The 17,323-nt window shown below is 35.0% G+C and overlaps 2 protein-coding genes across 3 annotated transcripts; one reads left to right on the top strand and one right to left on the bottom strand.

Annotated features, from left to right (window-relative positions):
- Positions 1 to 5,468: 5,468 nt before the first annotated feature.
- On the bottom strand, positions 5,469 to 10,039 carry LOC104905474 (uncharacterized). 2 transcript variants are annotated; one of them, XM_019252156.3, is made up of 3 exons: positions 9,876 to 10,039; positions 6,038 to 7,068; positions 5,471 to 5,716 (listed from the first exon to the last, which is right to left on the bottom strand). In XM_019252156.3, exon 2 carries the CDS (start codon positions 7,035 to 7,037, stop codon positions 6,171 to 6,173), a length of 867 nt encoding a protein of 288 aa, XP_019107701.1. In that variant the 5' UTR covers positions 7,038 to 7,068; positions 9,876 to 10,039; the 3' UTR covers positions 5,471 to 5,716; positions 6,038 to 6,170. The 2 variants fall into 2 exon arrangements, with proteins under 2 accessions (XP_010692333.1, XP_019107701.1); XM_010694031.4 differs by having other exon boundaries at positions 5,469 to 5,716; positions 6,038 to 10,039.
- A 2,831-nt stretch (positions 10,040 to 12,870) lies between these two features.
- Positions 12,871 to 15,989, top strand: LOC104905473 (subtilisin-like protease SBT1.1). The gene is made up of 3 exons (XM_048648534.1): positions 12,871 to 12,942; positions 13,150 to 13,953; positions 14,224 to 15,989. The coding sequence occupies exons 2-3, from the start codon at positions 13,169 to 13,171 to the stop codon at positions 15,785 to 15,787; spliced, it is 2,349 nt and encodes a 782-aa protein (XP_048504491.1). The 5' UTR covers positions 12,871 to 12,942; positions 13,150 to 13,168; the 3' UTR covers positions 15,788 to 15,989.
- Positions 15,990 to 17,323: the final 1,334 nt, after the last annotated feature.

Here is a 17,323-nt window from a genome sequence, read left to right as displayed (position 1 = left end):
TATATTATCACTCCCTTACCCTCACATGGGCAAAAAAACTCAATGATCCCCTTTTTCTTTCTCTCCTCCTTGTCACTAATTCACCTCTCTAACTATAATTACTAAATTTTATTAGGAGTCTCTGTCGAGCCAAATTGTTGCAATAATTTTGTTACGGAGGAAGTATTACAAATCCACTTGTCAACTGGGAGAAAAAAATTGTGTGACCTTGATTTGTGCTCTTTTGATGAAAGTTAGATATAGAGGGCGTTAGGCTTATCATTTCTTTTGTTTTTCCGAATTTTTCTTTTGGCTCTGCCACTATGGACGAGGCTTACATTGTCCTTATTATATAAACTAGTATTGAGCCCGGATGTTGCTCCGGGTTGGTACTGTTTTCCCAACTTTGTATGCATTTTCTTTCATTCTCATTAAAATATATTAAGGAAAACTCAACATTTAAAAGATACAAATATAATAATGTGAATACTTAAAGCATGATTAAAAGTTGATTGAGATGGTAATTGTGTAATATATGATAGTCAGTGGTCACGAGTTCAAATCTTGTTGTAAGCTGATGTGGAGCTATTTAGGATTCTCCCCTAAATGTTCCACTCAAATATATACTTGTTATCCTTATCTATGAAAAAAAAACCCTAAAGTTTACCAAGGAATAAAAAGTTGTTATTGATTTTCTGGTACGCGTAAAAAAAAGATTGCAGCTGATACATTGTTTCTTTAATTTATTCCTTATTTGGTGGCACATTTTCCTTGCTGTAAATATACAATTTACTACTAAAGTAAACGTAATGTGGTAGAATGTTTGGTTATAAACACGATCGTAAATCAACTGCTAAGCTAATGCCTATTAAGTATTAAATTAATAAAGGGTTCTAAACTACATTATGCATGCTTTACTCGTCAGATAGGGATTAAACAAAAGTGGGAAGTCAGTAGTGTGTTGCGTAGTGGAGACCTGATCATCCATTTCCGTAGTGGCGTAGACCATCGACGCATAATTTTCTTTCCCCCCCCCGCCTTTTAGCATTTCCTTTTTGACAAATCCTAGTGAATAGTATGAAATTAACCAATTAGTCTTGGTATAGTGGTTGTTCACTTTGTCGCTTAATCAATTAATTGGGGGTTTGATCCTCAATCTTTGGGAATTAAAGAGATTCTTGGTCAGACCTTTACCCTTAAGTGGAACACCCAGGGCGAGGGGATTAGTCACTGGCTCACTGCATCGACTATGAATACCTTGGTTGTTCACCAAAAAAGTATGAAATTGATTTTTCTTTTTTTCTTTTTTTCTTTTTATCCTTACAACACGTTTGAGAAGAGGTAATAAATTACATTACATTATAGCTGTTTTATGGAGAAATCTCATATTAATGTCCATCTTAATGTTTATCTATTGCAAAATATTTCATTTTCTACATAAATTTTCATTATTAGCTATTCGCCTATTACTACGTGGGTGAGAATAGATTTTATAGAGAAAATATGTGTTTAGAGATGAAGTTTTATAAGCATAAGCATTAGCATAATGCTCTATATACAAAATATCATCTAAATATATTATCGTTACGACCAATAACTACCAAACACGTCGTAGATGTATTATTCTTTTAGTTTGTTTTTAATCCTTCAACTCTTTTTTTTTATTGTCCTTGCTTCATATACATATTTAATCATTAATATATCTTTTAATCTAACAAAGGTGGACTATTCATCTATTATATCTTTTTTTCATTATCGTAAAAAGTAAAAGTGCAACATGTACTTCCTCTTTAACAAAATAGATATTACACTATGAAAATTGCAATATTCATCTATTATATTTGACAATGCATTTTTTCAGTTTCAAATATAATCAACAGTTACTATATGATATGTTGTTGGATTCGTCTCAATGTATACTTTTATAAGATTAACTTCTTATAATTTTTAGTAATACACAATTAAAGTTATTAATGGTCAAAATACCATATCGACAAGCGTGAAAGTCAAATTGTAAAATCTATTTTGTTAGGTCTTAGGAAGTAAAAAAAATGGAGGAAGAATATGGGTAACGTTGCATGTATTCAACTTTCTCTAGTAGTTTAGGGCCTTAGGCGTCGAGGTTGTGGTGGTTTAATTGAAGATACGTACCAAGTACATTAAAAACGTCAATGTACATCCCTTCAGGAAAAAAAAAATGTCAATGTTTAATTTTACGGAGGATCGATTATACATTTAAGGAGATTTTATGTGCTCGAAAGTATGAAAAATTTACATTAAAATTTCTCATTCCCCCCATCTAGATTGGATAGTTTTCTACGAAATCCACTCAAAGGAATTATATTTTTAAATGATAATTCCTCCATTTCATAATAAGTGAAATATAGGGATTGGACACAAGATTTCATAAACATCACTTTCAAAAGCCAAAAAGTCATAAAATACCCTTTTCATTATCAAAATGAGGAGAGAGAAAAGCAAACCACACAAGTTTGTGATGGTGAACAATTTAACAACATCAATCTGATGTAATGAGGAGAGAAAATATAGAGAGAGAAAGAAGAAGAAATTTATTACTCAATTGCTCAAATGATTACAGAAGCTTAGATTGCTATTTATAGCTCAGAGAACTAACTACTAACATAAAGTAGTTATTACAGAATTAGTTACAACTAATTCAGTTATGTAATAACTTAACATCCCCCCTTCAAGATGGACTTGGTGTTGTAACAAGACCAATCTTGGAACTTAGGAAATGGTGTTGCTCAGCACCTAAAGCCTTGGTCATAATGTCAGCTAATTGAAGAGCTGATCTGACATAAAAGAGCTGAATGAATCCTAATTGCACATTTTCTCTGACATAACAAACATCCAACTTGAGATGTTTGGTCCTTTCATTCACACATTTGTTCTCAGCAATGTGTTTAACAGCCTTGTTATCACAAAAGACAGAAATAGGCTGTGAAGTTTTGATGCACAAATCTTGTAAAATACCATCTAACCAAGCAATTTCACTGGTTGTTTGACTAAGGCTTCGATATTCTGCTTCTGCTGAGCTTTTGGAAACAACTTTTTGTTTCTTTGTTTTCCATGAAACAAGGGAACTGCCTACAAATATACACCATCCAGTCAAAGACCTTCCAGTGAATGCACATGTGCCCCAGTCTGCATCACTATAACCAGTAACATTGAAGTCTGTTTTAGAAGAATAGAATAATCCATAATTTAAGGATCCTTTGAGATATCTCAACACATGTAATGCAGCCTTGTAATGTGGTTGTCTAGGGGCATGTAGAAACTGACTTAGTTGCTGTACTAAATATCTGGCCGTGTCATGTTCAAATACAACAACTTGCCTATAATTCTTCTGTATACCTCTGCATCTTCAAGTAACTCACCTTCTTCAAGAGAAAGTCTCAAACCTCTAGGAAGTGGAAAAGCTGAAACAAGAGCATCTTCCATTTGTGTATCCTTGAGCAAATCTAAGATATACTTCCTTTGATTCAACATAATTCCAGAGTCATTTCTGGTGATTTCAATACCAAGAAAATACTTCAATTCCCCTAAATCTTTGATAGTGAAGGCTGAATGTAAGTCAGTTTTCAACTGAGAAATGAGAGCAATATCATTTCCTGTGATTAATAGATCATCTACATAGGCTACTACTGCTATGAAGGATGTATCAACAGTTTTTGTAAACAAAGAAGTATCACTGGCAGATTGTATATATCCTTGTTGCAACAAAAACTTGCTAAGTTCTATATTCGATTGTTGCTTGCTTGCCTCAACCATATAAGGACTTTTAAGTTTACAAACCAAACCTATACATTCTTTTGTGTAACCTTTTGGTGGTAACATGTACACCTCCTCATCAATAAAGCCATGAAGAAAGGCATTATTGATGTCTAACTGATGTAAAAACCTTCCCTTTGCTGCAGCTAAAGCAATCAACACCCTGACTGTACTGAACTTAGCCACTGGACTATATGTGGATTTAAAATCCTTGCCTGCAATCTGCTTGTCACCCCTGGCAACTAACCTTGCCTTACACCTTTCTACAGTTCCATCAGCTCGATATTTAACCTTATAAACCCATTTGGAGTCTATAACATGCTTATCAGGAGGTAAAGGAACCAAATCCCAGGTTTCATTGTTTTCCAAGGCATCTAGTTCAAGTTGCATAGCTTGTATCCATTGTGGTTCAGTTTTGGCTTGTTCATAAGACACATGCTCCTTAACACAAAGCATTGTGTGTAGATTATGTAATGAAGTAGAATCAAGATGAGAAAGACTAGGTTCAGTATGAACATTGAATGATAAAGATTGTGAAGTGTCAGCAGTTTTCAAATAAGTAGGAAGAACAAAATCTTGAAGTTTAGAAGGTAATTTGTGAATTCTTGTAGACTGTCTAGGTTGTGGTATAGAAATATATAGGAGAAGGAGTGAGAATATGATCAGCAGAAAGAGATTGAGAAGAAGTAGAAGGATGAGAAGAATTTGAAGAAGATTCAGCATTAGATGTATTAGTAGACAAAGGAGGTATGTTATGAACAGACTGGTTAGAATCATGTGTATGAGAAGAAGATGTATCATATATAACATTAGGAATAGTAGAAGAAGTTGAAGATAGATCTATAGTAGGAATGAGTGTAGGAGAAGAATTTGAATTGCCATAACAAGGAAAAGAAGAAGAAGCAGATTTTTGTGAGAGATCAAGATGTGATGTTTTGTGAAAAGGAAATACATTCTCTTTGAATAGGACATCTCTACTAAGAATGATCTTGTGTTGTTCAAGATCATATAATTTGTATCCTTTTTGACCAAAAGGATAACCAAGCAGTATACATCTTTTAGCCCTAGGTGCAAATTTATCAGTGGACTTAGAAAGAGGATAACACAGGCAGCCTATGACTCTAAGTTGAGAATAATCAGCTGGTTTTCCCATAAGTGATTCATATGGTGTTTTCCATTTTAAAACAGAACTAGGCATAAGATTGATAAGAAAAGTAGCAGTGAGTAAACAGTCTCCCCAAAATGTGAGTGGCAAATTAGCATGAAACTGAATGGCTCTTGCAGTTTCTAACAAATGCTTGTGTTTCCTCTCTACCCTCCCATTTTGTTGTGGGTTTCCAGGGATAGATTTATGATGAATAATACCCTTTGCAGCAAACAAGGTAAGACAACAATCTTTAACAATTTCAGTCTCATTATCTGTCCTAATGGTTTTGACAGTGGTTTGGAAATGGTTTGACACATAAGCCAAGAAAGCACTCACAACAGGGGCTACTTGTAATTTGTTTGAAATCAAATGAGTCCAAGTGGTTCTTGTGCAGTCATCTAGGATAGTAAGAAAATAAGTGGCACCTGAAAGACAAGGTTGCCTATAGGGTCCCCATAGATCTATATGCACTAAATCAAATGGTTTGTGTGCATGGGAAACAGAAATAGAATAGGGCAATTTGTGATGTTTAGCTAATACACAAGCCTCACAATCAATCACATCTTGACTATGAATATCAAAAGGAGTAACCAAATGTTTCATATTATTGATAGAAATGTGTCCTAATCTTGCATGTAAAATACACAGATTAGGTTGTACATGAGAAGTATTAACAGAAGAGAATTTTTCAGTAGAGATTACATTTGGTATTGACTTATCAGAAGAAGAAACAACTTTAAAAGTGTAGAGACCAAGATGTCTTGTGCCAAGAGCCTTGACTTCTTTAGTCAAAAGGTCCTGAAATAGGCAAAAAATCTTGTTTAAAACATGCCATAAGATGATTCTGATCAAGCAATTTTCCTACAGAAAGTAGATTATGATGGAAATCTGGCACATATAAGACATCATGAAGAACAATGTTTGGTGTTAACTGTATGGAGCCTGTTTTATGAACTAGGATAACTGTGCCATTTGGTAAACCTATTTTAACTGGTTTGTTCAATGAGGTAAGATGTTTGAACATAGTAATAGAATAAGCCATGTGATCAGCAGCACCAGTATCAATTATCCAAGTATTATGAGAATAAGAAGGAGTAATGTGAGCTGCAAATGAGATACCTGCAAAATTGACTGAAGAGTGTAACTCAGTAGGTGAATTGTGAGAGCCTCCAGCTATGCCTTGCTGTGCCAATTTGATATATTGTTGACAGAAATTCACCATTTGTGGATCAATCATAAGATTTGAAGAAGATCAAGGGGAAGAAGAAACTTCCAGTGGTGAATTTCCAAGAATGCCAGATGATGAATCAGTTATAAGAACATTTGCAGCCATTTTACCTTTATTCTTCAAGCTTGTATACCACTCAGGGTAACCCACCAACTTGAAACAAGTGTCAATAGTATGTCCCTTGACTTTACAGTGCTCACAAAACCTCTCAGACTTATCAAACTTCATTTTCTTGAAATCTTTCTTACCAGATAAAGCATGATAAGAAGGTTTAGAAGTATTCTTCCCAGCATAAAAAGCACTTGATTCAGAGGAAGGAAAAAAAGTAGGATTCCTAAGTTGAAGTTGTTTTTCAACTTGTTGCAAGGTATAATAAACCTTGTTTACAGGTGGTAAAGGATCAGTACTAAGTATATTAGTCTTCACCTGATCATAAGAATCATTTAAGCCAGCAAGAAATTGAATCAACTTAAGTCTTTGATCAGCATCAAAGATCTTCTTCAATATACCACAGGAACATTTAGAGATAGCACCACAAGTGCAATCTGGTAATCCTTCCAATGCATTGAGTTCATCCCAAGAACGTTTCAATTTACCATAATGTTCAGCAATTGAATGATTATCTTGCTGTAATAAAGCAATTGATCGATGTAATTGAAAATTTTGAGGAACATTTGTAGATCCATACCTTTCAGTGATTTCAAGCCATAATTGACGAGATGAAACCACAAACAGAAAGTTTTCAGCAATGGACTTCTCAATTGAATTCAAGATCCAAGTCATCACCATATAGTCATTTCGTATCCATTTCTGAAAATCTTTTGAAGTTGATTCTAGCTGTAATAAAGTTCCATCAATGAAACATAATTTGTTGCGAGCAATCAATGACATTCGTATACTCCTACTCCAATTGAGGAAATTACTGCCATTAAAGGAATGAGTAGTCAAAGAAAGAGATGGATTATCACTTCCATGGAGAAAATAATGATCATCAAAACTCATATTAGTGTTCTGAGTAGAACTGTCATTCGAATTTGCAGAAGTCATTGTAACAATTGAAGAAATTACAGAAGAGAGAAAAGAAATTGAACAAGAAAGAGATAGAAAATTCAGACAAAAATTGCGGAAGATAATTGAGCTACCTTAAGCTCTGATACCATGAACAATTTAACAACATCAATCTGATGTAATGAGGAGAGAAAATATAGAGAGAGAAAGAAGAAGAAATTTATTACTCAATTGCTCAAATGATTACAGAAGCTTAGATTGCTATTTATAGCTCAGAGAACTAACTACTAACAGAAAGTAGTTATTACAGAATTAGTTACAACTAATTCAGTTATGTAATAACTTAACAGATGGGTGTTCTTGTCATTTTATAACTTTCTTTTTTCCATTTAAGGTATGTTTCACTTATTTTGAAATGTTCTAAAATAGTAAGTGTTTCACTTATTATGAAACGAAGAAAGTATATCTTTAGAAGCCAACAATAAAATATGTTCGGATTAGTTAACCTCCCACAAAAGTTTATCAATTTTCAAAGATTGGTAGCGGACTAATTCATGAGCAATTTTATTCTCACTTCACTTACCAAATACGTGCAACCAAAGCTAAAAACATCATCAGAAATTAAACATTAAAGATGATATATTTTGTCCTCCAAACATTACATAGTTTCGTACAAATTTTAATCTAATCAAACAAACATGATTGAAAAATTAGGTATTGTAACCAATGGAAAAGTTTCATGATAATCCTTGTATGGAAGTAGAGATAGCCAACCGTTCAGATCAATCTAGCCCAGCCCACCTTGTGGGCTGTGTGGTCCGGGCCTGTAAAAAGTCCGGTCCAACCCAACTCGAACCGTGAAATTAGTGGGCGGACCGTGGGTCAAATTTCTTGAACCCAGTCCACTAAAGACCGCTACTAAAACCGCCCAGCCCGGACCATGAAATGTCTCGTCCGTCCCATGAACAGGACCAGCCCAATCCAAGTAAATATTGAACCAAATTGCGTATATTTTAATCGAATTGTATATATTTTAATCAAATTGCATATATTATAATTCAATCAAATTTAAAAATAATATAATTATTCATTAATATTATTAATTATATATATTTTAATTCATTTTAAAGATTTTATGTACTATAATGAATAATTTTAATGATTAAATAATTTTGAAAAAAAAATCTCATACCAGCCCACAAGACCCACGAACCGCCAGAACCACTTTCTGAACCGTACAAACGGTAACAAACCGTTGTGGACCAAGATTTTTCAGCCCGCAGACCAATCTGTCCAACCCATAAATTTCACAATCCGAACCTAAGCTGTGAAATTTCAATCCAACCCGCTACAGCCCACAACTCGATCCACCCAACCCACACCAGTGGCCATCATTATGTGAAAGTGAGAAGATAAGGCACTCATATTGATCTTTTTTACTTTTCGACTGTTGAATTTATATGACACATGTTAATTAAGGTAGCACTACGATAACTTTTTAGTTTTCTCAATGTTAATTTCTTTTATTTTTATGATATTCACATTTCTTTCTTTGTTTTTTTTATCGGATTCAGTGTTTTTTTTTAGTCTTAAAGTTTTAGTTAGTGTTTTTCTAGATGTATCATAAAGGAGAGACACAGTTCTAGAGGTTTCAGTGTTTCACCTTCAATATTTTTTGAGGGTTTCAATTTTAAAAGGCCTCTCGTGACCCATTTTACAATTAGAATATAAATATTAGGGAATACTTTCTCCGATTTTTTTGTTAGTCTATCTGCTTTTCTTTTTAAATTATCATTTAGTAGTTTAATCATTTTTTATTTTTCTCTATTTAAAGTGATCATATCAATTTTATATTATTATCTATACCTTCTTATTCTACTTCTTTCGACCCACAATATTAATTTCAATATAATATGCAATAAATAAATGTTGTTTCTCCCTTTTTTTGAATCATATTATTTTTCCTAAAACTTTGTATTCAAAGAAGTAAATAAACTAACAAAAATCGAAGAGAATATAAGAGAAAATTTTAATGGGTGACTGCCAACTCCGATGTGCAAATATAAAATTATCCATTTTCATTTTTTTTTCATTATCATGTTTACTAAGTATCCCAACTCTTTGTACTTGTGGACAGTGGGCCCATGCAATACCCCAGGTAATATAATAAGATAAAAATAATTTATAGTTTAGAGTTGACATTTTGTCACAAGCACAATTCATAATTTAGCGGTAAAATTATTACATTACAGAGTAAGAGCTAAAATGTTGGACTCGAGACCTCTTATGCAATTTTTTTAATCATTAAAACGGCGTCATGTCAACATATGAGATGAGATACTACATGACGACATGCGCAATACTTGTCCACACATTTTAATAATATATATAAATATAAATAAATTTCGAAGATATTACTCCTTAATGTCTTTTATCAGGCACATGCTGCATTGATCGAGGTTGAAGCCAATTACTTACCTTCTTTAAAGTAAACAGAGGAAGTATATCGCTACATCGATCTCTAAAACTTCGCACTCTGAGATCTATAGAGAAAAATGGACGATGATGGACTGCCAAAATATGATATTTTTTTTACTGTACCAATTTTCAAGCAATACTTTTTAGGGTTGTTGTACATTTTCAAGAATATTTATGTTTTCATGCAGTGAAATGTAAATTCTTTGGCAGACAAAAACGGAATCAGTAAGAGTAAAAGAATACCGTTAGCTCGCGTAGCTGGAATAGATAACAGTTTGACACTACCAGTTGGACTTCTCCTTACCTTGCCTGTATAGTGTAAATACGACAAAACAAAAACAAGAAGAATAAATTACTAATCTAACTACTGGCATTTGAATGACGGGAAGTGAGGTTGAAGAGATAAGGAGACAACATGGAGAATTTATGGGAGAAAATATTGAAAGGTACAAATGAAAAGACTCATGAAAAGGGTAAAATAGTCTTTTAAATCACTAAATGTCGCCAAAATTACAATAAAATATACTTCTTCCGTTCCATAATAAGTAAAACACAGGAATTGGATATAAGATCTAATAAACATCACTTTCAAAAGTCAAAAAGTGATAAATACCATTTACATTATCAAAAGGAGGAGAGAGTAAAGCAAGGTGTGCAAAAATATCCGATCCGAAAATCCGCCGATCCGATCCGAAATTTCGGTTATCCGATCCGATTTTCAGATTTTGGATATTTCGAATCGGGTATCCTGAAAAATTTTAGGGTTTTCGGATCGGATACAGGTCGGTATTTTTCAAAAGTGTCAACGACGAACCCGATCCGAAAAATCTGGTGATCCGATCCGAAAACCCGGTGATCCGATCCGAAAAGTTCGGATATCCGGATATTTCGAATCGCAATTCCTCCGATCCGAGATTTCCGGATATCCGAATTTTCGGATCGGATCCGGTATTCGGCATTGAACACCCCTAAACCACACAAGTTTGTGATGGGTACTCTTGTCATTTTCTTTTTTCTACTTAAGGTATGTTTCACTTATTTTGAAATGTTCTAAAATAATAATTGTTTCACTTATTATGGAACGGAGGAAGTCTCGGTTAATCTTTGTTAGATTCAGTAGGAGGTTATATCCGCTTTGTGTAATGGGTTTGTTTTGCCATACTAGTTGAAAAGAAGTTTAACTAATAAGTTAGCTGAAATTGATAAGTTATTGAAACTGATAATATAGTTGATTAACTTAATTGTTTGGCAAAAATAGTTGAATAAGTTGATTAAATATTTTTAAAATGTATTTGTTATTTATATATTTCAACATTAATTTTTTAAATGTATTTAAACAATAAATTAAATTAACAACATAAATAAATTTAAAATTATATCTCACTTTCTATGTTTTTTTTATGGGGCAGAGGGGGCGTCCTTTTTGTATGTAAAATACCTATATTGAAAAATTTGTATTTTTCATACGCAATTATGAAACGAATATTTTTTGATTTGTAGACTGTAATATCATGAAAACTATTAGAATGTACTCTTATAAATTAGGAGACTATCAAGTTGCAGATTTTGACAAATGAACAAGAACATGTATAGCCGGCAAAAATGACCGTACCCGTTGACCCGACTCGAAACCAGTTTTCACAAGAAATAATGACCCAAAACTTGAAATAACCCGACATACGCGAATTAAAATAGACCCGAACATGACCTGAACCCGAATCTACCTGACTCGAAATTGACCCGATAATGATGACCACAAACCGAACCCAAACCGACCCGAAAAGTTGTCATATTAGTTACTTTTTAAACAAATTTAAGGAAAATATTATCATGAAATATTATACTTTAACCACTGTCAATTAATTATATAATTTACTCTCATTAGTCTTATATGTGTGTTTGATTTATTTGCGAGATTGAATACCCGATATAACCCGACATGACCCCGAAATCTCACGGACCCGATATTATCCCGTACACAAACGAACTTGACCATAACCCGACCCGAACATAACCCAAACAAAAAGTTGACCCGATTATGACCCGACCCGTTTGCCACCTCTAAGAACATGCATCTCAAAGCTCACTTACTACTCTCAACTCTCAAGTGTCATCCTCACAAAGTTAATCACTTATCGTTAAAGTGCCTATTACTTAAACCAGGAAATCAGGAATACGTACAAGTAGAAGAATAATAATGAAAGAAAATCAAGTATGTCTTAGCCTAGTAGTTAAAATCGAGGTGCTGTGAACGATAAGGTCAAAGGTTCGAATTTCCTCCCCTTCTTTGTACTTTGTACTGTCTTATTATTTCAGACAACTAAAAGACTTCTCCAAGAACAACAGGTGATAGCCTAGTGGTGTTGGCATCACCTCCGATCCCAAAGATTAAGGGATCGAGTCTCACCCTTTGTAAGGAGGAATCCCCAATTTCTCACTTTCCTTACAAAACACTTACATGTGATCCCCACACGGCCACACCTGAAAAACGAAAACATTTTGAATCAAGTGTTGTAAAGAAATTACTCATTAACTTGGCACATTCACATACTAAAAGTTGGTAACTTTATTTGGACGAATTTCCACAATTCACAAAAGCTCTACTACCAAATATACTATAAGCTGCCCCATTTGTCACGAAACATGGAAGCAGAAAGGGGGTCGTCGGCTTATTGTTGATTCATACAAGAGAACCATTATTGGATTAGTCAAATTCTCGGGAGAAATGGGTTACACAAATCATGATCTTTACTATAATTAATAAAAAGAAATTGTATTTGATGTTACTGCTGCATAATGCATATACTTAAGTGAGTTTAACAAGTGGAGCAAGGTAGGACGAATAGAATGAGAAATTTTAATTACCAAAGATTAATCAATAGTACAAAATGAGGGGTATTGTTAAAAACTATACAAACATTACCTCCATGTCTTAATAGAGTTTCCATTTCTCCTTTTTAGTTTGACGATGCACATTTTGTCTCATTCATATCAATGAGACGAATCAAACAAAACCCCACACGATTATGTTTTTTTTATATATTACTGGAAAAAAAAATTGAATAGTGCCAAAATTAAAAATAGGAAGTCTATTGAGCGACGGGGAGTAATAGAATTGTATTGTATGTGTATTACTCCACTAGTTTGTGGGTTTAATAATTATTGCAAGTCTTTGCAGTTCAACAACTTAAGGGTTGCAGCTTGCTGCTTGCCTATATAAAGCATGGCATGCATGTAACTAAGTCCTACATCAATCTTATTTATCTTCATCATTTACTTAGGGCTGTTTATATTACTAGAGGAAACAAAGGTAATGCATTTTTTCTATACATCATCTTAGTTACCCTAGATGAGATTGTACAGTATTATCTATGCACAACTAACATGTACTAGAATGAATACATGTATGTGCAACTTAAATTCCTTTATCATTTCATAACTTAATTAATGTGTAATTTGTTTTTTGGGTATTACTAAGAATGATCTCTGACTAATAATTTGTTTTCCATCTTTACAGCTACTAGATTATTACCAATATGAGACCTACCTGTAGGCCATTGTGTCTGCAGATTCTTATAGCTTTCTTTGCTCTAATATCAACTGCATCAGCTGATGATAGAAAAACCTACATAATTCACATGGATAATTCTAAAGTCTTGGAACTGAAAAGTTCATACAAGCAACCTCAAGAATGGTATGAAGAGATTTTACAGTCTACCAGAACATCATCAGCAGCAGATGGAGATGATGATCTGTATGAAGCATTGGCACCTGAGCTTCTGTACACCTACAAGAATACTGTCACCGGCTTTTCAGCTAAACTCACCCACGAACAATACAAGTCGTTAATCGATATTGATGGAGTAATTCATGCAGTTCCTGATGATACACGACGCATCCAAACAACATATTCGCCTTATTTTCTTGGCCTAGAATCAGGTGGAAAAGCAGGGTTATGGAATGCAAGGAAGTTGCAGAAGCCGACATCTGATGTCATAATAGGTATTATTGACACTGGAATTTGGCCAGAACATATCAGTTTTTCTGACACAGGATTGCCTCCGGTTTCATTGAGATGGAAAGGTGGCTGTGAGGAAGGGACAAACTTTTCAACTAAAAACTGCAACAATAAGCTTATAGGTGCCAAGGCTTTCTTTAAAGGATATGAGGCGAGTTATGGTAGGATCAACTCTTCTGTTGAATTCAGATCTGCCAGGGACTCTGTTGGACATGGGACACACACTGCATCTACTGCAGCAGGAAATGCAGTCCCTGGTGCGAGCTTCTCTGGATCGGCTCAGGGTATTGCTCGTGGAATCAGGTATATTTTTGTCCTAGGAGTGAGGGTGCGTTCTCTTCAACTTATCTGAATTCATTGGAATTGATCAACCCTGATTTCGCCTTAAATTTACATCTTGTTGGACTTGATCAGTTTTGGAAGTATTGTTAAGGTGAAGAGAACGCACTGTGCATTGTTCTTCTTAAAGTGCTATAAATTAAATTGATCATTTTGCAAGAAATTTAATCAAATGGTCTCAAAATAAACTTAGTTATATTCTTTTTAATAATCAATATATTTCTGAATGGACAGTTTCACATCAAGAATAGCAGCATATAAGGTCTGCTGGGCAAGGGATTGTACTAATTCTGACATATTAGCAGCCATAGATCAAGCAGTAGCCGATGGAGTTGATGTTCTTTCACTCTCCCTAGTAGCAGACGCTATACCTTATTACCAAGATAGCGCGATCATAGCAGCTTTGGGTGCATCGCAAAAAGGTGTTTTTGTGTCATTTTCTGCAGGAAACTCTGGTCCTCTCCCTTCAACTGTTGGCAATACAGCACCTTGGGTGATGACAGTTGCAGCCAGCTCCCTTGACCGGCGCTTCATGGGTGATGTACAGCTAAGTAACGGGATAAAACTCAGTGGTGCCTCCATCTATTCAAGTAATCAGAAGAAAACTAAGGAACTCCCACTCGTGTACAACCAAACAGCTGGTTACATAAAGGGTGCAGAGTACTGTCTCCCTGGATCCCTATCTCCTAGTCTCGTGAAAGACAAGATCGTTGTTTGTATGCGTGGAATTAATTACAAAACAGCAAAAGGATTAGTAGTAAAATCAGCAGGAGGAGCTGGTATGGTACTACTTAACACTCGCTCTGACGGAGAAGAGCTTGTAGCAGACCCTCATGTTCTACCAGCCACTCTACTTGGAGCTTCAGCTTCCAAGGCCATCAAAGGTTACCTTAAACAACACAAAAGCTTAACAGCCTCGATTTCTTTTCGTGGTACAACATTCGGAGCAAGATCACCAATGATGGCTTCCTTCTCATCTAGGGGACCGAGCCCTTTAGACCCTTACATCATTAAGCCTGACATTACTGCACCAGGAATCAACATTCTGGCAGCTTGGCCTCCAATATCTCCCATAACTGAACTAAGTAATGACAAGAGAAGGTCTCAATTCAATATATTGTCAGGTACTTCTATGTCTTGCCCTCATGTTAGTGGCATAGCAGCTCTTATAAAATCAGTCCATAAAGATTGGTCACCAGCTGCTATAAAATCAGCCATAATGACCTCTGCTTATACTCATGATAATAAAGGCCATCTGATCTCTGATTTATCCAACACTACCAAGTTCGCGACTCCTTTTGAGTTTGGTTCTGGTCATGTTAACCCAGGTACAGCCTTGAATCCGGGTCTACTGTATGATATCACAGGTGAAGACTACTTACAGTATTTATGCAGTATTAATTACACTAATGCTCAGGTCACAATTTTGGCAAGGAAGAAATACAACTGCTCAAGTAATGAGAAGGGGAAAGCCCTTCAGCCTGGTAACTTGAACTATCCTTCTTTCGCCGTCATTTTGGATGCTAACAGAAGAAGAAAGACTACATTGACATACAAGAGAACAGTGACTAATGTAGGAACTGCTAGGATTAGTTACAAGGTTGTTGTAAACAAACCTAAAGGTGTGGAAGTAAGTGTTGTGCCAAAGGTGCTAAATTTTAAGGAAGTGGGAGAGAAGCAAAGTTACAAGGTTAGTTTTAGTGTTACTACAAGTAGGAGTGTTTCTTCCTTTGGATCTTTGATTTGGATGGGTGGAAGTTATAGTGTTAGAAGTCCTATTGCAGTAACTTGGCAGTAGTTTAGATTAGTGATTCTCTCGTTGTTTACACAGAATTTGTGGAAGAGGATTATGTATCAGTTATTATTGTTGTTACTTGTCTGATTTTCACATTCAAATAATAAAATATTTACAAAATTCACTCTGACTATTATTTGTAATTTATAAGGAAACAAGGACAGTCAAATAGAATATCTTTGTTTGATTTATTTTACAATATCAACCTTTTATAGTTTATATTCATTGATAACAAATGGTATTAATGGTCAAAAGTCAAAATTTTGTGTTGGCAAACGTAAAAGTGATTTACCAAAATATCGAGATTCGAGGGTTTCACAAAATTGTCTAGATTAACCTATCTCACCCTTCATTACAACTTGATTGTGATATAAATCAGACCACATAATAAAAGACCAAATTGCAAACTAAATTACTAAACCATACAAAAGGGAGACCACCAATTATATGTGATGCAATTTAATCTGGTAAAATATCAAATAATTCCTTACAATTTCGTCTAAATTATAGAAACATAGTTGCTAAAAACCGCCTTAAAATTTCTTACTAACATGACTCTGTAAACTGAAAATTTAAACGCACAAGCAAATATTTACACCAACACCCCAAATTGAGGCTAATGAGAGTCAAACACCCAACCATAAGGTTGGGAGGTTGTAGCTCCAACCATTGGGCTCCCACAATGACTTCAAATACGTACTTTTATACTGTATATATACTTCCATCTCTTTTCATTTTTCATTTCTTCTCTTTCTCCCTTTCCTTTCCCCTTTTCTTACCAACTCCACCACCACCACCACCATCACTGGAACCGTCAACGCCACCATCACCACCACAAGAACCAATGGTGTCGTACAACCAAGGCTGCTACCTCCACCACCAACAACACAACAATATATATGACAAGAAATGGACACTAAAATTTTTATATTTTCGTTTTTTTTTTTGAAAAAAAGAGGGAGGCGTCTGTCATGGATAGAGATGGCAATATCCAGTGGACCACCCGGTCACCCGGTCCATCCGTCTTAATGGATGGGTGAAAACCCCGATTTAAACGGATGGTGAACGGGTGACGGATTAACGGATGTGGGTGATGGATCGGATTCGGGTGGACAATTTTCATTCATCACCCGACCCGTTAATCTGACCCATCACCCGTTTATTTAAAAAAACATTTTTTAGGTCCAATCCTCAAGGCCCAGCTAAATGTCCAAATCTAAAAGCCCAATGCCAGACCTAATTTTCCTAATTTTTGTATGCGAATTACGGTGATTTTGAACTTAATTTGAATTGTGGTTGTGGATCTATGGTTTTGTCGGTTGAAACTTTATTTTTCTGAAATTTTATGGTTAGCATTATTTTGAGATAATTTCACCCGATTATAACCCGATCCATCCGTTCACCCGGAAGTAAATGGATGGATTCGGGTGGTGATTTTTTCGGGTGATGGATGCAGGTGATGCTCCACCCGCCCCGAACCCGATCCATTTACATCTTTAGCCATGGATGCCACCACCGGCGTAGACGTCCATGATAGGC

The sequence above is a fragment of the Beta vulgaris genome, chromosome 1, assembly GCF_026745355.1.
Source record: "Beta vulgaris subsp. vulgaris cultivar EL10 chromosome 1, EL10.2, whole genome shotgun sequence".
NCBI classification, from domain to species: domain Eukaryota; kingdom Viridiplantae; phylum Streptophyta; class Magnoliopsida; order Caryophyllales; family Amaranthaceae; genus Beta; species Beta vulgaris.
The sequence above is the reverse complement of the archived record's forward strand: the minus strand, read 5'-3'. Positions and strand labels throughout refer to the sequence as shown.